This window comes from Colossoma macropomum, unplaced genomic scaffold, assembly GCF_904425465.1.
Source record: "Colossoma macropomum unplaced genomic scaffold, Colossoma_macropomum, whole genome shotgun sequence".
Lineage (NCBI taxonomy): Eukaryota > Metazoa > Chordata > Actinopteri > Characiformes > Serrasalmidae > Colossoma > Colossoma macropomum.
This window is the reverse complement of record NW_023494792.1, coordinates 54,147,562-54,171,884: the sequence shown is the minus strand read 5'-3', so window position 1 is coordinate 54,171,884 and position 24,323 is coordinate 54,147,562. Positions and strand designations below refer to the sequence as shown.

Here is a 24,323-nt window from a genome sequence, read left to right as displayed (position 1 = left end):
GAGAGCAGAACAGTCATCAAACACGTTCAGAATGCAGAACCACCCACAATCCTCTGAGTGCTGTGGATTATTGTGGGTTGATTACAGGAAATAATATCAGTGCAGCCAGTAGAGGGCGCTCTCAGACACAACAACACTGTAACATCAGAGAACTTGTAGAGAGGAAAATTACCAATCTGCAACATCTTCCTGGTTTCTCAAACGCTAGAGGGCACTCCTGAGCGAGTCCAAAATAAATGGGTTGATATGGAGCATTTGAGCAAAATCATAGTTTATAAATGTGTAAACATTTTCATTCTAAAAGAATACACTCATTTCCTGAACACAGAACAACATAAAACATTTTAACACCGCTATTATAGTTTTGAGAGCTTTTGAACTCGAGTTATAGCAGTTTAAAACATCGACTCATGTACGTTCATGATATCAGTGAGCACGAACAGCCAATGAGCTGCTTCGCTCGCCAACCAATCAACACTCAGTAGCAGAAATATTTGCTGTAGAAAAAGGGAAACATACAGGTGAGTTTTCTTTGTTTCAGTGAAATACATCCCTCTACTTTTGAAAATGAAAGGAAAGTTCTGGGAAAGTCATCAGAAGCTATTCACCTTTTCATTTTCAGCCATTTAGCTCCATTCAACTCATTCGCTTGCGGGTGCCCTCTGGCATTTTGCAGTCCTATTTTTGATATAACAAGTGAAATAGGCAGAGGCCAGGGTTATCTTAAACCCACTCTGGTAACATCACACACACGAATAACAAATATTTATGTGACTGTAAGAACATGCTGTTTTTTGTATTTTGTGATACAGAGAGCACAGTGTATGGCAATCATGTAATTGCTAATATTGAAATAAAAATATATACTAATATTTAAAATTACAGGTTTTTCATCACAATTAACCTTTTATCACAACGATTTCATTTAAAAATCACAATACAGTTCTTTCCCCACAAGATGGCAGCAGAGGATCAGTATAGGATCAGTAATCAGTAAATTCAGCAAATTAGACAAAGTTATGAAGTGCATTTTTTATTGTACTGATAAGCTGAGATCATTGCTGACACTTATAAAAAAAAATGAACTTGCCTCACTTTTATGAAATAAAACACTGAGGTCGTATGTAAACATTGTCGAGCTTTCAAAACATACTATTTAATCCCCAGTCCAAACAGTCCTTTTATGGAAACTACGTTGCAAAACAGCCTGTTTTAAATTCACTCTTCCTGTGACGTCACAAAAAGCAACAATTTTTGTATATATCCATGTATTCAGCCTAAGTCAATTTGCTTGGCCCACTCATGATGACGTTATGAGGAATCCAGACTGCTTTTGAACTACAGAGAATACAAGGGAGCCAATTAGAACAGAGATTATTTACATAGATCAGTCTTAAAGGCACAGTAACCAATATTGCCTGTTCAATTCTAAAGGGATAAAGAGGGGTTAGAATGATGAACTAAACAACACAGTACTGCTTGTGAACAGACACTGTCTCTGTAGTTCTGTTTCGCAAATCATGTCTTTCTGCTGAGACGTAGCATATAAAGCATATAAAAATCACTCATTACCGATCACGTGTGCTAGATACTGGAGAAAAAAATACATGCATTTAAATTGATAATTGACTTTGTGTTTTCATTGTTTCTTTGCCAAGGTGGAGTACACAACCCGAAATATAGTATGAGACGTTCAAGTTCAGGAGTTCAGGGAGAGCTCCAGGTACAGCTTACAGCTTACGTACATTAATTTACTTCATACGTAAAATATATATATATATACATATGTGTGTGTGTGTGTGTGTGAGAGAGAGAGAGAGAGAGAGAGAGAGAGAGAGAGAGAGAGCTTCTTAGAGAGCTTTAAAACTTCATATATCCAAGTATTTTCAAGTACTGTATGATCAAGTACTGTATGATCTGTATGTTATTTACACCATGAAGTGTATGTATCAAAAAACTGGAACAGTTTAGGTGACTGAGCTGGTAATTAGGGATTGGGTAGTTATGGAGGGTATTTTTTATTACCTTAAATATATGTATAAAAACCCATACTAAACACCTATTTATGCAGATTCAGTAGCTGTGATTCAGTATGTGTGTGTGACCTGAGTCCTGTCATGATTCCTGGCCTAAACACTGTCCCAGTCCAGCCCCTAACACTCACACTCACTGATTGCCTCTGTTACTCACTGATTGGCTCACTCACTCACAGAATGGCTCACTCACTCACTCACTTACTCACTCATTCACTGGCTGATTGGCTCTGTCACTCATTCACTCACTCACCGATTGACTGTTTTGATCATTCACTCAGATTGGACTGGTTTGCTCACCCACACACTCACTAATGGGCTCAGTCAGCCACTCACTCACTTACTGATTGACGGGCTCACTCACTCAATCAGTCACTCGCTGATTGGTTCATTCACACACTCATTCACTCACTCAGTCATTCACTGACTGGCTAGTGACTCATTCATTCACTCACTCACTCACTCAGTTATTCACTCACTGATTGACTGGCAGACTCACTCACAGTGATTCGCAGTGATTCTTTCAGTCTCTGTATCTCAGACAACATCCACACATATGCACACACACTCCCACAGACTGAACTGAAGGACACTGACACATACACACTTATACATAACAATTATGAGGACATCTCACTCTCTGCTTTTTGCAGTTCCAGTTTATGTCTATGACACGATATTTAAATAGAAATATAATTATTGCATTACACTGAAACACTTCACTTGATATATACCTGACTACTTGCATTTTGCACATTTTATTCTCTTAACAAAATCTGACTTCTTACATTTTTGCACATTTTTGCAACAATATTGGCTGCTAGATTACTGTATCAAACAAATACTGTATTCCATTGCTGTTCTGGCTGTTCTTGAACTTGAACTTGAACTTGAACACTCCTTCGCCACACAACTCTCTCTTACACACACACACACACATTCATACTCTCTATCTGTCCATCTTTCTCTTTCTCACACTGTCATGCACTTACACACGCACACACACACAATTTCTCTCTGTCCGTCTTTCTCTCACACATTGTAATGCACCTGCACAAACGCACACACACACCCACACAAACACCCCCCCCCCACACACACACATACACACACAATCACACACAACCCCCCCAAGCTCTCTCCCTTTCTCTCTTCCCCTCTCTCTCTCTCTCTCTCTCTCTCTCTCTCTCTCTCACACACACATACACACACCTGCAGCTCTGTGGTTTCTCTGTATGTACAAAAATGGACGTTTTACAGGAATTACTCAGTTTAACTTCAGCTGCCTAATAGATGCTTATCAGTAGAATTAACACACTACACTACATGTAGATCTACTCTAACTGTACATTCCATCTAATATACACTAAGCTCTCATTGTAACTGATTTTAATTACATTTATTTCATTTCTGTTAAATTGTGAAATCATTATGCATTCAAGAACATTAAATATTGCTGTGATCAGTGAGAGTGAGCAGGTATAGCTGGGTGTCTTCTGTTATGTCTAATGTAAGTATACTTCAATACAATACAATAATCCTCACGCAGAACCCTCCATATATCATTCACCTCTTTGAGTCGAGTCATTTCTTTTAGTGACGTATGTGCGGTCGATCTCCTCATACACTGCCTCAGTCAGAGTCTTACGCCTCCTCTTAGAGAGCACTGTGAGGGAGACAGAGAGAAACATGGAGCCAGTTCAGTAGAAGAGAAGACTGATGACAGACTGAAGGACTAATGATGTTTAGAGAATGTACAGAAAGTGGATTGTAGATGATCTCTGAATCTCTCTACCTCTCCTGAGCACTCTGTTCTGGTAAAACAGCACAACCAGAAGCACTAAGGCCAGGAAGAGCAGCACTCCCAGAACCAGGAGAGACACTGGAAAGATGGATGGAACAGCTGCTGGAAGAGTTTGTGGAGGAGTGCTCATTCTCTTCACTGGCCGACCAACTGCAAATAAAAATATAAATAGAAACTGTGTAGAAACTGTGTAGATTACTCAACAATCTATTTAGAAACAATTAAAAAAATGACCAACGAGACAAAAAAGTACCTGTGGTGGTAGAGGTGGTGGTTGCTGTTATGGGTGCAGTAGTAGAAGGCACAGATATGTCTGTAAATACAGAAACAAAACATAAAAAACAAACAACCAACAAAGGATAAAATCAAAATATTCACTAAAATAAGGTTTTTGGAGTTAACTGGATATTCTGATTTTGATGTTGTAGTCACTGCATATGTCAAATTAGCTTTAGACAACATTAACAAGTTCTTTTTTAATGGAGGCTTGAAGATTATTAACACTGGGATTAAAGTGATTCCTTTGGAATCAGAAACTTGAAAATCCAGCAGACTCCTCTGACCTGCACAGGTGACTCCAGCATCCTGACTGTGGGAGCAGTCAGTGTGGTTCTTCAGGGAATGAGAACAGTCCCACAGGTGAATCTCATTCCCTCTACACTTCACTCTGTTCAGCCAGATAGGCCCTTCACCAGCACCAAAGACAGCACTCCCATCAGCACTCAGCGCCGACCCACAGCCCAGCTGCCTGCAGACCACCTGAGCATCCCTGATGTCCCACAGATCAGCACAGATGGAGCCCCATGTCTTATTATGATACACCTCCAGCCTCCCAGAGCAGCTTCCATTTCCTCCCATCAGTCTGAGAGGCAGGTGATCTACATCACACATGAGGAGATACAGTAACACCAAACCAGACTCATCACAGTATCAATAGCAACAAAATTGGAAAGTGCAACATAGGTTTTCCATTCTGTCTAAAAGGTACTGATTAAAAAGTCATTATTGTTCTTATGAATAAGCAAAACAATATTTGTAACACTTGTGATTAATATTCTTCTTAATTAAATTGTGCTTATTTGTTTCTTACTTGAGCACTGTCTGTGATGAGGAGATGAGGAACATTTCAGATGGCTTCGTAACACACGATCATTTTTTTCTTCTGTGAGTATATTAAGATAATTCATTAATCATTGAGCTGTTACATACAAATATTTTGCTTATACACTCACCATTCACTTTATTAGGAACACCTGTTCACCTACTCATTTATACAATTACCTTAACAGCAGTTTGGCAGCAGTGCATGAAATCATGCAGATATAGGCCAGCAGCTTCAGGTCATGTTCACATCAACCATCATAATAGGGAAAAAATGTGATTTCAGTGATTTTATCCATGGCATTATTTTTGGTGCTACAGAGGCTGGTTTGAGTATTTCTTTAACTGCTGATCTCCGGGATCTCTCTGGATTTTTCACACACAACAGTCTCTAGAGTTTACTCAGAATGTACCACACATCAAACTTTGAGGCAGATGGCCTACAACAGAAGAAGACCATGTTGGGTTCCACTGCTGTCAGTCAACAAAGCTGAGATTGCAGTGGGCACAGGCTCACCTAAACTGGACAGCTAAAGACTGGTTTCATGAACATGACATTGAGTTCAGTGTTCTTCAATGACCTTCTTCAAAGTCACCATATCTGAATCTGATAGAACACCTTTGGGATGTGGTAGAATGGGAGATTCACAACTTGAAAGTGCACCTAAAAAATCTAAGAACTACATGATGCAGTCATGACAACATGGACCAGAATCTTACATTTTGTAGAATGTGAGTGCAGAGGGAGGCCCCACCCATTTTTAGTATAGTGTTCCTAATACAGTGCTTAATGAGTGTAGATTTATTTCTCTAGAGCATTCAGTTCTGTTGATTGATTTAGCCTAGTGGCACTCATAGAAAATAACCGAAAACATTTTGACATTCTATTCATATCATCTTATAAAACCACTACAAGATCCCTACCTGAGCAGGTAATCTGAGCCACCTCTTTTTGGTTATCACATGTGTTCTGTCCCCAGGAGGAAGATGGACAATGCCATAGAGTGGAGTCATGACTCCTACATTTCAGATCATCCAGCCAGTTAGGAGCTGATTCCACTCTTGCGTTGGTAGCTCCCTCACTGCCAGATCTTCCACAGTTCAGCTCCTGACAGATGAGACTTATTGTCTCTTCATCCATCCCATTTACACACACATTACCCCAGGTTCCATTGTAGAACACTTCCAGATTCCCCTCACAGCCCTCAGTGAGTCTGAACTCTTTAAACTCTGGTGGGAGAAAGATTATTTATACTGTGTTTTTAATGAACATGTTTTTAGAATGTTTAGGAATTATTTTTTTTAATTCATTTTCTAGCATTCCTTGAAAAAGTTCATTACAACATGCAACTTCTACAAACACATTAATATCATGTCACCTGAGCACACGACTCCTACGTCGTCTTTGTGTCCACATTGATCCTCTCCACACAGCTGAAATCTACAGTTCCACAGGGACGCCTTGTTCCCCTCACACTCCACCTCATTCAGCCAGATGGGTCCAGTTCCAGGTCCAAACCGGGCTGGTACTGGAGCACTGAGGGCCACTCCACATTGCAGCTGTCTGCACACCACCTGCGCATCCTTAATATCCCACAAGTCATCACTCACTGTCCCCCATGAGCCGCTGTGGAAAACCTCCAGCCTTCCTGCACAGTCTCCCCCAGAACCAGCCAGCCTGATGGAGCTGTGAGCTGAATTAAACTTACCTACACACACACATACACACACACACACACACACAAACATGCGCACACACTGTAATTCATGTTAAATTCTTCATGCTACAGGGGACGGTCAGTTAACGCACCTAACTTAATGAAAGCCAGCTGATGCTGATCTGGCTGGCAGCGTGAGCGCCTTTTAAAAAGAGCTGAAAGGGAACAGAGAGGGACGAGCAGCAGCAGCAAAAGACTGAGTAAAGAGCTGAAAAGCTGAAGTGATAAAGGACTGAAAAGTCTAGCTGTCTGAAGCCCTTGAAAAGTGGCCAGTTTAGCATAGCGTTGGTTGGTTGTGTTTATTTGGTGTGAGTTTGGAGCAAATAAAAAAATGGCTGCTGCAAAACTGCTTTAAAGTGAAGTCAAAAGATTAAGATGTAACATGAGTTAAATCTGTCACGATTGAAACTGAGAGTTTTTGTCCATAGGCAGAGCCTTATTTTAGCCACACCCCTGCATTTTAGAGCAGGAAGTGAGACTGCATCCCTGTCTCTCAAGTTTACATGGTGAGCAGCAATATTTTTAAAGTAAATGTGTCTTAAAATCATAAAATCATTAAATAACCTTAAGAATTGTCACCACAAAAACAAATATTTCTGCAATTAACTAAACCTTTTGAGTTATAATGAAAATATTATGATTTAATTTGTGTACAACTGTTCAAACCTATCTTTGCTAGTCACGTACTGTCTTGAGTTTTTGAATTTTGCTCAAAATTAGCTAAAACTGTCGCTACCAAAATAGTCACTACTGAAACATTTGTTAGAGTTTTGGGAGTGTCATGATTGTTAGTGATAAAAAGGAATGTTAAATCATTTATGTTAATAAAATTAAAATAATTATATTGGCTTACTGCCTGTTTTAGGCTGATTACTCATTGTTCTCCTTCATGATGAAATACGTTTCTCTTATATATATATATATATTAATATTTGGTATTTGTTTGAGGGTGTCATTGACACTCATTTACTAAAAGGATATTTATTACTTTTACATGCAGTACACTGTTTTGAGATCTCACCACTGCAGACGACTCCAACATCCTGTTTATGAGAGCATGCGGTTCGACTCCATGATGAAATGGGACATTTTGACAGGTGTGTTTCGTTCCCCTGACAGTCAAACACATCAGCCCAGATCTGGCCACTCCCCTCCCCAAACCAGTCTGACCCCAACACAGCCACAGCACTCCCACACTTCAGCTGACCACAGAGGACACTGGCAGCTCTCATATCCCAGCTTACATCACACACTGTGCCCCACTCATTGAGGTGCTGGAGCTCCACTCGACCAGAACAGGAGTCAGAGCCGTTTACCAGCTGAGCCCCTGTGTGACCTGAATATACAACTGTGATGTTAATGAAACAGCATTGAACAGATTACATGCATAAGAATAAAAAATCTAAAGCCATCTAGCTCTCTAGCTAACCAGTTACCTGAAAGAGTGAATGTCAGCATGGGTTTTCTCTGAACCTTTACTAAACTTCATGCAGTAGGCTTTAGCCAGCTTAGTCTTTTAAAGTACAGATTAATATTAATACTTTACCTGAACATACGAGTCCGACAGCATTCTCATGAGAGCAGTTGTGTAAAGTTGATGTTGGACAGTGATAAATCTGAGATTCATTGCCTCTACACTGAAGCTCCCTTGACCACACTTGACCCTCCCCTCTGGTTGCTCCCAGCACCTCCACAGGAAGCCCACAGCCCAGCTCTCGACACACAACCTCTGCATCTTGTTGGCCAAAGCCAGCATCACACACTGTGCCCCAGGTTTTTCCATGGAGCACCTCAACTCTCCCAGAACACAGATGAGGACCATCAGTGAGTCTGGACATGTGGCCTATGAGTATTTAAATAATGATAATATGCACAATACATTAACATGTTAAAAAATATAGCTTCAAAAATAGATTTACAGTTTCGTGACACTTGTGTAAAGCTGATAATAGTGTATAGCAAGATTTTTTGGTTTGTGTATCAACCCTTTCTAGATTTGATTAAAAATCCCTTCCTACCTTGATTTATTTGTTTTAGTTTAATTACCAGTACTTTTAATGGGAATCTAGCTCCATGGTTCTCTTTCTGCATTCAAATTTGGTTGACTGTGTTACAGTGTTATGTTCAAACTAGACAGAAGCAAAGTTCACTCCTTCAGTTTAGCTAACAGGGGATGCTTAACTAAAGCTGGAAGATGACATGATATGATATTAAGGCACACTATCATATATTGATGTAATAATTTACTGCTGCATACCTGTGCAAATGACTCCAGCATCAAACGCATGATCACAGTTATGTTTACCCCATCCTGTTGATGCACAGTTCTTCAGTGAAGACTCTGAACCACTGCAGTTCACATTGTCCATCCATATTAGTCCGTTACCACGTCCGAAATGAGCATATTTTGGAGCATCTACAGCCTCTCCACAGCCCAGCTCTCTACACACCACTGCAGCATCACTCATATCCCAGAAATCACTACAAACTGTTCCCCACTGTCCTCTATGAAGAACCTCCACTCTCCCAGCACAGCGACTGCCACCATCCACCAACCTCACACTGACTGTACAACAAAGAGAAACAGAGAAAAAGACGAAGATTGTCAGATTAGTGTGAAAATTTTAAATGCAGCACATCAGTCTAAGAATAAAAGATTAACAGGTATACATGCAGCTCTTACCAGCACACACCAGACCCACATCACTGTCATGGGAACAGTTTTGTTTGAGTGAAGATGATGTTGGACAGAAGTGAATCTGAGATTCGTTGCCTCTACACTGAAGCTCCTCTGACCACACCTGACCCTCCCCGCTGCCAAAAGCAGCTGCTCCCAGCACCTCCACAGGAAGCCCACAGCCCAGCTCTCGACACACAACCTCTGCATCCTGCTGGTCAAAGTCAGCATCACACACTGTGGACCAGGTCTCTCCATGAAGCACCTCCACTCTCCCAGAGCAGTGAGAACCACCAACCAGCCTGACTCCTGAAACAAGAATGTCCCTACATCACTTTCAGCTTTCACCAATTTTTTTAATTAAAATAGTTAACTTTCTCAATATGATATACTATAAATATTTGTGGATCTCTGTGGGTTGTTGCAGTGCATACTTGTGACAAACAATTGTCTAGTGTTAGTAGTTCAGAGATATGATTTACCCAGTTCTGCAAGCTGTGACAGGTCACTTAACATTTTTCAGCATGTTAGAAATGATCAGCGTAATATGTTGAAACATCCACAGCAAGTATGGAAAACAGGAATGAGCTACAGCCAATGAGAGCACAAGGGCCAGCACATGAGCTCACAAGGTAGGCACTATAAAAAAAACATTCGATAATTCACTGAATTTAAAAAGTAAGTAAACTAGTCGCCTTAACATGTTCACTGAACTTCTAATAGTAAGTTAACAGAATTGTAATCTGTGATTTACACTGTATTAGCCTATCATTTAATGTTCAATGAACTTAAAATGTTAAGTAATAAAGACTACTTAATTTAAATTACAACATTAAATTATCTTTTTTATGGGAACAACCAAAACATCAACAATCGTAGTGAAAGCCAATCATATTTTGTGTAGACACAGATAATAAGAAGAGGTTAGAAGAGCTCTGGCAAAATGGCACTGCAACTTTACTTGAACCTGCTCCTGAAAACTACAGAATCATACATACAGTAAGACAGGGCAGGTGAAGATGAGGAGTAGCATGCATTTCCAGTAGTGACTTCAACAAAAGTAGTGACTTTAGCAAAAATACCACTGAATGAATACGTTGTGATCAACCTTTTTAGAAACACTTCTATGTTATTAATTGCAATATATAGACCTCCCAAGCCAATTAGTAATTTTTGGCAGAAATTGCAGAACTAATATCAATTGCATCCACAAATGATTCAGATCTACTATAATGCTATGAAAAAATCAGGAGTCATACTTCTCTGTGATTAAGAAACAAAAAGATGTTACCAATGTTTTTTTGTTTTTTTTTCACCATAGACCAACTAATTAATCCTAACCAAAATAAAATAGCCTTGATAAGACAGAGTGTGGCTCAGCCTACTGAAACAAGCTCCTATAACCTTCCTACATCAGTGACGGCATCTTTCTCTACTATTAGGAGCTTACAACTGTTATAAACATATTAACTTATTCCACATGTGATCTTAACCTTGCTCCTACTTCTCTCCTTAAGAGGGATTTTGTGTTCAAAATGATTTCTTAAGGATTTTTAACTGTCAACAGACGCTTTTAAAACTGCCCTGGTGAAGCCTTTTGCTAAAAAAGAGCACTCAATAATTTTAGACCCATTTCAAACCCTCCTTTTAAAGCAAAGTCTTAGAAAAAGTTGATTTTAAATAATTAAACGTTTGTCTAATATTAAACTATTTCAGAAATTTTAATCAGGTTTTCTAATCATAGTACTGAGGCAGCATTAGTTCCTGTTGTTGTCATGCATTCCTCCGGGTCTGACTCTTTAGAGAACTCTAATTCCCAGAACTCCCTTGGAAATTACGTGACTGCTGCTCCACCATCCAAAGCCAATCAACATTCCCCTTCACCCAAACACTAATCTGTCACACCTGTTCTGTTTTTCACAAGATTTAGAGTAGTTAGCATATAAGCCTGGGTTTTCTCTTTTGTTTTTACCTTTTGTGTGTTTGGACTGTATTTTTGGACCTTTGACTTTGACTTTGCCTTTTGCCTTTTGCCTTTTGCCTTGCCCTCGCCCTCGCCTTGGTTTTGTTTGCCTGTTTCTGTGATGTTTGTCTTGTTTCCTTTTGGAGTGGCCTTTTTGGTGTTGACATGTATCTGTTTTCTGTCAACTAGCTTGGATCATGTTTCAAACAGTAAAGCTTCTGTTTCTAATTACATCCACAAGCATTTGATCAGTTGTGTCATGTTACAGTTGCAAATGACCTCAGGCTTAGGGCTGGATCTTAGTGCAGCTTTTCATGTTGTTAACCATAAGATTCTAATCCACCATCTTGAATACTGGGTAGGCCTCTCAGGCACAGTTTTAGAATCATATTTAAAATCATGTCTAACAAATGTGATTTAACAAATGTGCTCAGTGAGGAATCATTCTTCAAAAAATTTAGTCCCACAACGTTCAGTTTTAGGACATTTGCTTTTCTCTTTGTACATGTTACCTCTATGTGATGTCATTAGGAAATATACATTTTCCTAACTATGCTGATGACACACAATTATATATTCCCATTCCTTCTGATAATCAAGACTCTATTGACAGGCATATCAGCTGTGGGTCAGGTATTTCTCAGTGAATGTCACCAACTGTCCTACAGCTAAATCATGAAAAAAACTGGAATACTGATCCTTGATACTAAAATTCAGAGCAAACTACTTTGTGAGAATCTGGGCTCTTCTGCTTCATAAACCAAACTTGAAGTACGAAATCTAGGTGTGATCTTAGACTCTGTTTACTGGGTTTCCTAAGAAAACAATATATCCCTTGCAACCTATATACAATGCACCAGCATGGATCCTAACAACAACAAAATCACTCCTGTTTTGAAAAACAACTGCACTAGCCATCTATATCTTTCAGGATAGATTCTTAAGTTCTGCTACTAGTTTTAAGGCTTTAAATTACCTAGCAGCTGCTTACATCACAGAGTGTCCATCTGTTTATGTTCTGGCATGTAATCTTAGATCTGCAGATTCTGACCTTCTGCAAATACCTTCCATAAAATATAGAAAACATGGAAAGACTTCTTTCAGTTTTCATGCTTCCAGACTCAATTCCACCTTTTATTAGACATTCAAGCTTGGTGCACACTTTAAGAAAAAAAAAAAATTGAATATCATTATTTATATATAAAATTATTATTACTTGAGTGAATCACTTTTTAGCAACACCCACCTGAACAAATGACTCCAGCATCTTTAGAGTGATTACATTTATGCTCATGCCACCCTGGTGATGTACAATTCTTCAGTGAAGACTCTGATCCACTACAGTGCATGTAATTCATCCAGACTGGTCCTGATCCTGGTCCAAAGTGAGCATCAGTCACTGCATCTACAGCCTCTCCACAGCCCAGCTCTCTACACACCACTGCAGCATCACTCATATCCCAGAAATCATCACACAGTGTTCCCCACTGATCATCATGAAACACCTCCACTCTCCCAGTACAGCGTCTCCCACCATCCACTAACCTCACACTGTCTGTAGAATGGGAGGGAGAGAGGAGTATAGATATTGAAAGATATACATAGATAGAATCAAAGCAAGAATATAATCATCATACTGTATGTCTCACATCAGAAATCATAATAAAAGCATCACACATAGCATGTCAGTTGAGTCAAAAGCAGTTTATTGTGTTAAGTGTTTTTACCAAAGGCATCGTAGTGAGGATTTCCTGAGCAGATGACTCCAGCATCTGCATTATGATTGCAGTTATGTATACCCCACCCTTTTGAGCTACAGTTCTTCAGTGAAGATTCTGATCCTCTACAGGATACATTATCCATCCAGATTTGTCCTGATCCTGGTCCAAAAAAAGCTCGGCCCACTGCATGTAGAGGCTCCCCACAGCCCAGCTCTCTACACACCACTACAGCATGATGCTTACTCCAGCCTGAATGACACACTGTTCCCCACTCTCCTCTGTGAAGAACCTCCACTCTGCCAACACAGCGACTGCCACCATTCACCAACCTCACGCTATCTGTACCACAGAGAGAGAGAGAGAGAGAGAGAGAGAAATTTGAAAAATGCATTGTTATCTAGCTCCAAAAACACAACTTTTTGGAAGATGTCTGACTATAGTGATGCGCTGATCTATTTTTTATACAGCTATTAAATACATAAATATCCTCTTCTTAAAAACTATGTAATTTGAATATTGTTAAAAACGTTTTAAATATCGCTTTAATGTAAAGGAAAAAAAATTAACAAAATGACACAATTCCTGACTGTAATCTGTCTGTTTCTCTGCATACTTTGTTAGGCCCCTTTACCCTGTTCTTCAACATTCAGGACCCCCACAGGACCACCACAGAGCAGGTCTAATTTGGGTGGTGAATCATTCTCAGCACTGCACTGACACTGACATGGTGGTGGTGGTGCGTTAATGTGTGTTGTGCTGGTACGAGTGGATCAGACACAGCAGTGCTGCTGGAGTTTTTAAACACCTCAGTGTCCCTGCTGGACTCTGCTGGACTCAGTGCACCAACCAAAAATATCCAGGGGATGAAGGAATAAAGGACGACTAAAACAAACAGTGCAAGAACAGAGCTACTGTCTCTGACTTTATATCTACAAAGTGGACCAACAAGGTAGGAGTGTCTATTAGAGTGGACAGTGAGAGGACACAGTGCTTAAAAAGTACAGCAGCACTGCTGTGTCTGATCCACTCGTACCAGCACAGCACACACTAACACACCACCACATCAGTGTTACTGCAGTGCTGAGAATGATCCACCACCCAAATAATACCTGCTCTCTGAAGAACAGGGTGAAAAGGGGCTAAGAAAGTGTGCAGAGCAACAGATGGACAACAGTCTGTAATTGTAGTACTACAAAGTGCACCTAGTGCAGTAAGTTGAACTGATAAAATGGACAAAGAGGGGAGATGTACTTAATGACGTTAGTGTGTATGTGAAATTTTATGACATGGCGATATTTAGCAATGCTTAAAACCGAAGACACACATACAGAACTTTAAAAAGATAGAAATTAATTTGATATTCAGCCCTTTCTTGACATGTTTTCTGTAATCTTTCAATTTCATCCACTTTTGTGTATCTCTCTTTTTTAGTTCGTTCTCTCTATGTATATACAATCCATATCTAAATATCTATATATATATATATATATATATATATATATGTGTGTGTGTATGTATATATATGCACAGTTTCTTACCCCTCTTTGACCCTGTTCTTCAATATATAAAGAGAGAGAGAGAGAGAGAGAGAGAGAAACAATTTTATACAACTATTTTATTGATTACATATTGGAGTGTACTTACCAGCTGTGGTGAGTGTGATTGTGGAAAGAATAATGAGAGTCACACAGCTGTCCATCTCCCTCTGACCTGCACACAGTCTGTTCAACTCAGCAGCAGAACAAGCTTCACCTCCACTCCCCCAGAAAGACTGAAGAAACTGAGAGAGAGAGAGAGAGAGAGAGAGATCCCCACAGCCACCAATCACACTCACTATGACCTTATTAGAAAGAGGAGAGGAAATCATCAAACATTTTCAGTGACAAATCAGAGGAGGCATTTTTTTCTTTCTCCATATTTATCAAAAGAGCGTCAGCACTGATGAACAGAACTCCACCTCTGTCTCTAGAGGTGAGTGTGTGAGGAGAGACGCTCGCAGCAGTGTGGTGAGAAACACACCAACATACAGGAGACTGACTTCAGAGAGAGGAAACACTCCAGTGTAATACAGCATTAATGCTGCACCTGCAGAGAGCTGATCCACACACTGATAACCATCACACACACACACACAGAGATAATCTATTCGCACACACAAGCTGCTCTGATTTAAAATAGACAAACATAAATATTATTTTATTACATATATAAGTTTAAAATAAAAAATTGCACAATAAAAGATTTTAATGTACTGATCTGATCTAGGAAATATGCCGCTTTTTAATACAGAACCCACAGTATAACAAAATCATGATAATAGTTGAACTTTAAAGAATACAATATAATTTAATAAATACAATGTATTGTTCATCACAATTCATTACCCTTTTATCACAATCATTTAGTTTATCACTTTTACCCACATAATTGTAGTTCAGGTCTTACAGAAACTTTGCTTAGTCACTGTCATGCGTTTTATTCTCCACAAGGTGGCAGCAGAGGATTAAAAATCAGTCAATGTAGTAAATTTCAGCTTAAAACTGTGCAGTGCCAGAAGGATAAGCAGCTTAGAAAATGTGTATGTGTCTGTGTGTGTGTGTGTGTGTGTGTGTGTGTGTGTGTGTGTGTGTGTGTGAAGTGGATTTTCACTGAACTGATCAGCTGAGAACACCACGGCTGTCCTAACATGACTTCATTGTTCTCTTGTGATATATAATAATGAATTAAAAATAAAATTACATTGAGTGTTTAGAATTATTTTATACCACTTTAATTTTGTCTTCACTTCAATTTCAGCATTAAGCATCTGCATCTCTATCAATATTACAATTTTGTTTTACAATTGCTTAAGCATGATTTTGAAAAATCAAGCTCACTTTCTCCAAACACTACACACAATTCACACAGCCACACACACAAGCAGCAGAACACCTCAGATCTTTTGCAAAATGAAACACTTCATTGAAATTATACAATAATTTATGAAAACCCAATTTTGTCACCTTATGGCACACAAAGAGTTTATGTAATCTGTTTCTATTTAAACCAGTTACACACTGCTGTGCTCAGTGTAAAAAGTACGTGAATAACACAACACAACACACAAGACCAACACTGCTGAAAATTTTTATTCCTCTCCACACTGTAACATTAGTCAGTGCATCCATGCATTTCCAAAGGCTGCATTTAACTTGTTACTTTTTTATAATGCTCATGCGTGGTTGGTATGTTCACAATTAAACACCTAAGTGTCTGCACACTTGACAGCTGTGTTACAAGAAATGGCAATGGCGTGACATCATGTTAGATCTCTGTGTCTAATACTTAGTGGTTTGCAAAACATAATGAGTTGTGTTTTGCTAAAAGTGTGAGTCTGAGAATGAGCTTATAGTTGTGCAGATCTGGGCTGAGGACTTGCTCCTTCAGAGTTTCATTAACTGTGTTATTACTAATTTTATTATGAAAGCAATCATAAAAAGTTGTAATGCCCTATAGATGTGATGACGCAGTACTAGATAAGTAAAAATAAATGCACAGGAATTAATGATGTGGAAATGAAAAAAAAAAGAAGTTGAAAATAAAATTCTGTATCCAACCAGGGATATCAAACCAATCAGGGAATGCTGCCACCCCAATACTTTTTTTTTCCCTGTATCATTAGGAGGAGCAATCAACTTTCTGGACTTTTAGTTGTATGGACACTACAAGTTGGTATCCCAAATGTGGAGCAGAACATACAAACTAGATTTACACATCAATTCAGAATCACCTCGTCCTCTTCCTCCTCAGCAGCTGCAGGGAGCCCAGCATACTCAGATGCTAATAGAGGACAGCCACTGAGAAATTTTCAATAGTGAGCCTCAGCACTTGTAAATTAACTTAAGCATTATTTGTCATATTGAATGTTGACAGTAATCATTTTGTGAACACATATAAACACTGCCCTCCCAATGTCCAGCAGCCATGTATGAAAATACATTCATGTACAACCCAATTGCAGCACCTGGTATAGGTTGCAGGTCAATGTTCTGTTTTAGGAATATGATGCATGTCAATGTATCAGACTTTGACCGCGCTGCTCTTTCAGCCACGTTCTGCATCTACATATTACTTGAACACACCACGTGCACATCACATGGTCATTACCACGCCCAAGATTTCAGGAATATGTTTTGCTATAGATTAGTAGAGATTTCAGAATTGATCTGTAATTTTCGTTTCGACTTATATCAATATCAGACACGATTGCATGCAGTGAAAGTAAGATCTTATCAGATACACATTTAAAAATGTATGGAAAAAGTCAAAGGTGGCTGTATACGTGAATGCTGTATTAGGACTACACTGGTTGGTGAAGGACTACAAATTCCACAGTGCACCATGTTTGGCTCAGGCAGGAACCTGCAGAGCCAGTATGCATTTTAGAAGCATTTTTGCTAATTATACCTCTTTTGTATATAGTCTGCATTTTTCATATTATATATGTTCTTAACAGAAGACTAAGAAATTGGATGAAGTTCTTCTGTTAGAGGCTATACCTCTTCAGTTCAGACGCGCTGGCCTTTCATTCATACAGTGTTTGTGCTGCGGAGCGGAGCAGTGAGAAAGTTATACAGACATTCCTGTTTCCAGATGGATAAATGGCTACATCAGGCACTCTGCTTAATACAAACATCATTTTTGAAAGTGCACGGTATATTTATTTATCTGCATTCTGACCTGTAGTTAGGCAAAAGATTTTGAATGCCTGGTAGGCCAACCAGGAAATCTGTTTGCAGCATGGAATGTTTAACTAGTATTTTGTCATGACTTACATTGAACAGTGCTGAAGCAGAGCACTATCACCTCTGTGGAGAGACTAGTTGATGGGTTTTTCTGTTTCAAACCATCTGAGGAGCCACACAACTTTGAGCAGCCTACTTCTCCACCTTGCTACCTTACATCAACCCTCTGGGGTCCACGAACCCACCTGTGTGTCAAATTCGACGTAAAGAGCTGTTAAGTCTGCCTTAACTTCACCCCTAAGACTTCATCACCTTGTTTACTATAAATGTTTTACACTATTATTTCTTTTTGGATTTTTTTTTTTTGCTTGAAGTACAGTACGTGTACACATGTCACCAGGCAGGGTATGATAATTTAAAATTTGAGTATCACGGCTAAGCTTACTACTTGTTTGTAAACATTTTTCTTTGAAGACATTTAGAGCCCTTGAGGTATAAAATACCTTACGAAGACATCACTGATGAAAAGTCATGTACTCAGAAAATGTGTATTTATTTTATTTATATAGACAACGTAATTTTCTATGTTCTATGTTCTACAAAAAACATTTTTTGTTGATTTTAGTATTTTAAAAAATATAATTATATAATATAATTAAATATAATTATAAAATTCTGTTTTCAGTTTTTGCAATGAAATGAAATGACTGAGCTGATTGGATGGCTCCATCTGTTGTATGAAGGACAGGGCCAGGTTGACCACATTGTCTACAGATCTTTTAGCTTTGTATGTAAACTTCAGGGGATCCAGAAGAGGGTTTGTAATGGCCTTCATATGGGTTCAGACCAGGTGTTCAAAGACCTTCATTACTACAGAGATCAGGACAACTGGGCTGTAGTCATTTAGTCCAGTTATGTTTGTTTTTTTGGGGACAGGAATAACGGAAGATGTTTTCAAACACATGGGAACAGAGCAAAGTTCCAGTGATTTGTTGAAGATGGGAAGATGGTGGTGAAAAGCAGTGTTGGTCACAGCAGTGCTTTAGGGCGGATGAAGAGACTCTGTCTGGAAAAAGCCTGTCAATGTCCTGACTGTCCTGCTGGGGGTGAGGGCAGTGGGCAAAGGTGCAAGAGCCAGGGTGGGGGGGGGCAGGGTGAGAGACTGGCAGAGAAAGGGTGGAGATTCTCATCTGTGTGTTCAAATCTACAGTAGAACTCATTCTGGTCGATGGTGAACTGGAGCTTGACATGGCTGCTCCTTGACATAGAAGCAGATTCCTCCTCACCTGGTCTTTGCCTGCTCCGTGCAGCTGGGGTCCGGGGTTCTTTGCACTACTGGTTTCCCTTCATTCCTTTTTTCATTCTTTTCCCAGCCTAAAGTTACTTCCTACCAACTCCCCCACCATTTTCTGCATGTAAAGAGTGATGATTGTGATGATGTCATGATATTTCTTTTCCATTCAGTATTCATCAACACGCAACACACCCATCAGGTACTGCATTATATTAACTCATGTTGTAGTCAAAACCGCTAGGTCTGAGTCAAGATTGAGACCAGGAGTGGCTGAGGCCGAGACAAAACCGAGATCAGATTATTATTATTTTTTTTTTCAAAAAATTGATTGTAATTAATTGTACATTTATTATCATTACTTATATAAGTAAATAAGTAAATAAGCATAAGTAAACATTACTACATTGTCCATTATGTATTACTGTAACAATGACTGTTTAGGGGGAAGTTAATAATAATATGTATGAAGAGTAAACTACAGCTTTCAGTAACATTATTATTCCATTGATGCCAGTAACATTTTCTGGTAGAGTTTAGTGCACAGAGAAAGCCCTGTTTATTCTGGTTTTATTGACATTCAATAATAATTCAGCTTCTAGTTACCTCAGAAGGATTCATCATGCTTTTTTATTTATAATTGTTTAATTTTTTCATATTGTGAAGTTTATTTGAAGGTTAGAGTTTATTTTTTTGTCTTATATCTTTTATATATATATATTTATATCTTTAATATTAGATATATTGTCTATAAAGTAACAAGTAACAAACTGTAACCATATTAATTATCAAAGTTAATACTTTGTTAATTCTCTTCTTGTTACTACTGTTTCTTGAGTGCCTTGCTATTCCTTTACTGCTGTAGCACTGTGAAGGTCTCTGTTGTGGGATTAATAAAGGATTATTTTATATTATCTCTCTTATCAGACTCGGCTGGTCTTGACAAAAGTTTCAGAGTCCACCTTCCCCAAGATCGAGAAAAGACCAACTCTCAATGAGGTCAAGACTAAGACTAGACCAAGACCAGTCTTGTGACCAAAACTCGAGTACTACAACACTAGTATTAACTATGGGAATGCGACTAGCATAGCATTAGCAGTTTTAACCAATGAGCACAAATCTTTATCTTCCAAGGTGAGTTTGCACCCCTGTTGTCACATGATCTAAACATGGCATCACCAGAGTGTGGACCCACCCCTTTATGATAAAATAGGTCACAGAAGCTTCTGAAGCAGTTTGAGTCTTAGTCTCAGATGTGTTTACATTATGAAAGAAACTTAAAGAGAATGACAAATCAGTTTTATACAGTGTTTCATTTTTGTGGTCATAAACATCACTTATTGCTCTGTTTAAAAGGGATGTAGAAATTATTTTGCAATAAAAATCCACAGAGCCAAATAGTGATTTGCTGATTAATTTAATTTATCTAAAGGACAGTTTTATAATTAAAACAGGAATAAAAGAAAAAGGGAAAATCAGAAATAAGAAAAATAAGGCAACATGAATTAAAACCTCAATAAATCTCATCTTTATACTCTGAATATTTCATCTGTGTTTGATGATCAGCACAGAGAAGGGAGGAGTACAGAATCATCTCTCACACCACAGTAATAGATTCCACACATTACACACCTAAATCATAAGAAACTCCAGATACAGAATTTAATATGCAGTCATTATTAATCATGTGTGAAAATCATCTCAAATTATCAGCATAATAGTCACACAATCATTATAGGCTTGTAAATAACATAAGAGAGAAGATCCTGAATCCTTTTCTTACAGTGTAAGCAGTAAAAAGTAGAACCAGGCAAAAGTTGACTTGAAGTGCTTTTGAGGTTTGAACTGATGTAAAATATTGTGTTTGTTCATTTAAACAAAACATTTGCTTTACATTGTTTCATTAAAGTATTATTTTACTTTTGTTTGAGATGAAAAAAAAACAGTCAAACAGCTTCTTACAATTTTTTTTTACAGTGTGGCACAATATTAGGTGAGTAATCTATGTGTTATAATTGCTCTATAAACAGTTATAAGGGGCTGCTTGAGTTTGAATACCAACACTGAAAATAGAAAGCTGTCATACAAATTAGTTACAGTGAAACAGCACATTACTGTTTGTGACGGAAAAACACTGAACATTCTTTGGCTTTGGCTGAGAAAAATATAATTTCTCATAAAATCTGTTAACTGATCGCTCCAGATACTAAATGTTTTCATGCCAATTAAAAAAAGTTGGATTAAGAAATTAAAGTAAAATTATAATCAGATGTGTCAGTAAATGTGTCTAAGATTGGAAGAACTCAAAGAAAGTGTTAAAATTTGTAATTTGTTTATACAAATTAGGGGATGTTTAAACCACTTTTTCATTTATGCTCCATAAAACATTTTGACTTGTGATTAATGATAAAATCATTCTTTGCATCTGAAGAGGTTTGAATGTAGTTTACTGAGGAAAGACACTGGCCGTGGTCTCTCAGTCATATGATTCGGCTCTGTCTGAGGCTCCTCCTCCACATCATCATAGTCTGGAAAATAAGTACATTTATCTCATATAACACGTCACCAGTGGGGAAAACTAAAATAAAAAAATTACCAATATTATCATCTTTCACCTGCCCCTCCAACCACCCCCACCTATCATTGAGAGTAAACGCTGAGCTAGTTCAGAGACCTGCTGAGATACTGTGTTTTATTTAGAAATACATAATTATATGGAAGAAAAATGTGTCATGTTTTCTGATTCACATTAACTTTAAACTCCCGGAACATCTGCACTGACTTCATTTTTTTTGGTTTACTCATTTGTTAAAATCACTAATGCAAATCTAGTAACTCTTTATATTTCTTGTATAATGCCTTAGTTACTTAAGTAAAGTTAGTTAAGATCAGTTAAGCTCTATAGACTAAAGAATCTTTGGTAACACTTTCTATGAATGTCACATTTGAAAGCATCTATAAACACATTTATAACATGTTATAATGCATTCATTAGACATTATAAACATAGCTATAAATATTTATAAAAATGCATTATACGTTATAGCTATGTTTATTATGCATTATGAATTGTTAACATAATACATTATAAGTACTGATCATAACAAATTCTAAGAGCTCATAACTTGTATTTGTCCGCTCTAAGTAAAGTGAAGCATACTGTACTAAAGCCTCCTCCAGTGTTGAGAGTGAGGCTTCAAGTTGAAACTAGTTTAAACTAGTGCTGCCATCAGTGTTTTACCCAATGTGGGAAAGTCAATGTACACCACCGTTAGCCTGGTATTTGTCTTTACACTCTCCAAGCTGGGACTGACTTCTTTGGCACTGACATTATAACAAGTTATTAACACTATTTATAATGCATTATGTTAACAATTCATAATGTATAATAAACATGGCTATAAAGTGTAATTCAGTGTCATTCTTTTTAATAAATATTTATAACCTTGTTTATAATGCCTTATGAAAACATTATAACATGTTATAAGTGTGTTTATAGATGCTTACAAAGGTGACATTCATAGAACGTGTTACCTTTTTTTTGTCTTTGCATAACAGTGTTATTTTTATGTTGTAGTATATGCTCATGCTAAAGTTTGCATGCATTTTACATTTTTTTTTTTATTCTCACCATGATGGTGTTTTGTCCTGAGGTAAAGAATCCAATCAATTGTATTGAGTGAAGTAATGTTATTTGAAAGTTAATTAATGGTTATACTTTGCACATGTATATTTTGTTCCCTCAAGAACCAGATTAACCTGTAACCATAGGAACAAAAAAGGAATTTATCAGAAGATATTTTCAGTATTTATCTAACTAACCACCGCTATGTTAAAATGTTCACTGTGTATAAGAGGCCAGAGTAATGACAGTGAATACTGAATGAGTTTTACCTTAAAGAGATTCTCCTGAATGGAAGTTAATCTATAAAGCTGTAAAAATACTGTGACTCTTTATAAAGTGTATAATTTAATCGACTTCTTCTTTTTCTTAAGCATCTTCATGATCTCTAGTATCAGACTCATCATGTTTAGAACTCAGACAGACATAGAGAGAATTGGTCACTTCCAGTTCTGCCAAAATGACAGTGCTGCACTGATGATATTCAGTATTACAGTCAGACTCACCAAACTCTGCTAAAGAATTATTCAAGTACACTTCATAGACATGAACTGTATTTAGAGTGAGCAGGTGAATAAGATAAATTACTCCTCTGAACTGAGTACATGAACAGTGCAGTAAAAATAACAGCCTTCTGCCCAACATCAAAACAATGAGTTCATTGATAATTTGCTACAAATAATATAAACATGTTTTTGGCAGATTTCCTGTACACTTGGTTTAAATTACTTACTTATTCAACTCAAAACATTATGTTGGTTGAAAGAATTATTTGTTCAATGTATTTCTTTAAGTTTAATAAAACTACCTAATTTACTTTCATTTTTAGGTTGAACTGACAAACCACTGTTACAGTGTGGCAGCATAAACAACAAGATTGACCACTCACCTTTTACCTCTCCTACATCCTGTTCAGCAGTGATGACTTCATAGTTCTCTGGTGTGTCCACTACACCAACAATGAAAGATAAATTACAACAGCAAGAAACAAACAAGAGATGTGTTAAACTGTGTTGAAGCTGCAGTTTTAAATTATTTGTCTATATTAGGTAAACCCTACTTGTCATAATGTTGGAGTTTGGTTCAGTGGTAACATGATCATCATAGTTATCTGTCATGTCTTCTGTCAAAATGTAGAGATAAATGTCATTAAATCAGCATCAGTATCATCGGAGACTGTGTTCATGTTTGAGATTACACACACACACACATCACCTAAACCGCTTATCCTTCTGGGTCGCGGTGGGTTGCTAAAGAAAGAACATTATGACCACCTTGTTGTTTCTATGCTCATTGTTCATTGTATCAGCTCCACTTAGCATATAGGTATACTTTGTAGTTCTACAATTACAGACTGTAGTCCGTACTATATGGGTGGTGGATCATTCTCAGCACTGCAGTAACACACACACACACACACATATATATATATATATATATATATATATATATATATATATATACATAAATCTCTAATTGATTTCTACTTCTTTCTAAACTAAAATTCCAAATTATAAACACACCTGCCTTACTATCAGAGATCTGTCCAGGAGTCATGACATCATCATAGCTCTATGTTGTGTCCTCTTTTGCTGTTTCACCTAAATCAAATAAAAGTAGACTGACTTTACAAACAGTGCAATCATATTTTATATTCTGATTAAACGTA

General features: G+C 37.8%; 1 protein-coding gene across 1 annotated transcript; it reads right to left on the bottom strand.

Annotated features, from left to right (window-relative positions):
* Nucleotides 1–4,036: 4,036 nt before the first annotated feature.
* Nucleotides 4,037–23,772, bottom strand: LOC118811214 (scavenger receptor cysteine-rich type 1 protein M130-like). The gene is made up of 9 exons (XM_036575377.1): nt 23,715–23,772; nt 23,544–23,603; nt 21,483–21,560; nt 12,609–12,851; nt 6,318–6,647; nt 5,863–6,168; nt 4,401–4,715; nt 4,091–4,150; nt 4,037–4,044 (listed from the first exon to the last, which is right to left on the bottom strand). Exons 1-9 carry the CDS (start codon nt 23,770–23,772, stop codon nt 4,037–4,039), a joined length of 1,458 nt encoding a protein of 485 aa, XP_036431270.1.
* Between the last annotated feature and the right edge of the window lie 551 nt (nt 23,773–24,323).

What these genes read in the sequence shown, in the direction of transcription:
- LOC118811214 (XM_036575377.1), bottom strand. Translation starts at nt 23,772, where the DNA reads ATGACAGATAACTATGATGATCATGTTACCACTGAACCAAACTCCAAC. An exon ending in AAACTCCAACATTATGACAA is followed by an intron (nt 23,604 to 23,714) that starts GTAGGGTTTACC and finishes TTGTTGGTGTAG; the next exon opens with TGGACACACCAGAGAACTAT. An exon ending in CGTAGGAGTCGTGTGCTCAG is followed by an intron (nt 6,169 to 6,317) that starts GTGACATGATAT and finishes TTCTCCCACCAG; the next exon opens with AGTTTAAAGAGTTCAGACTC.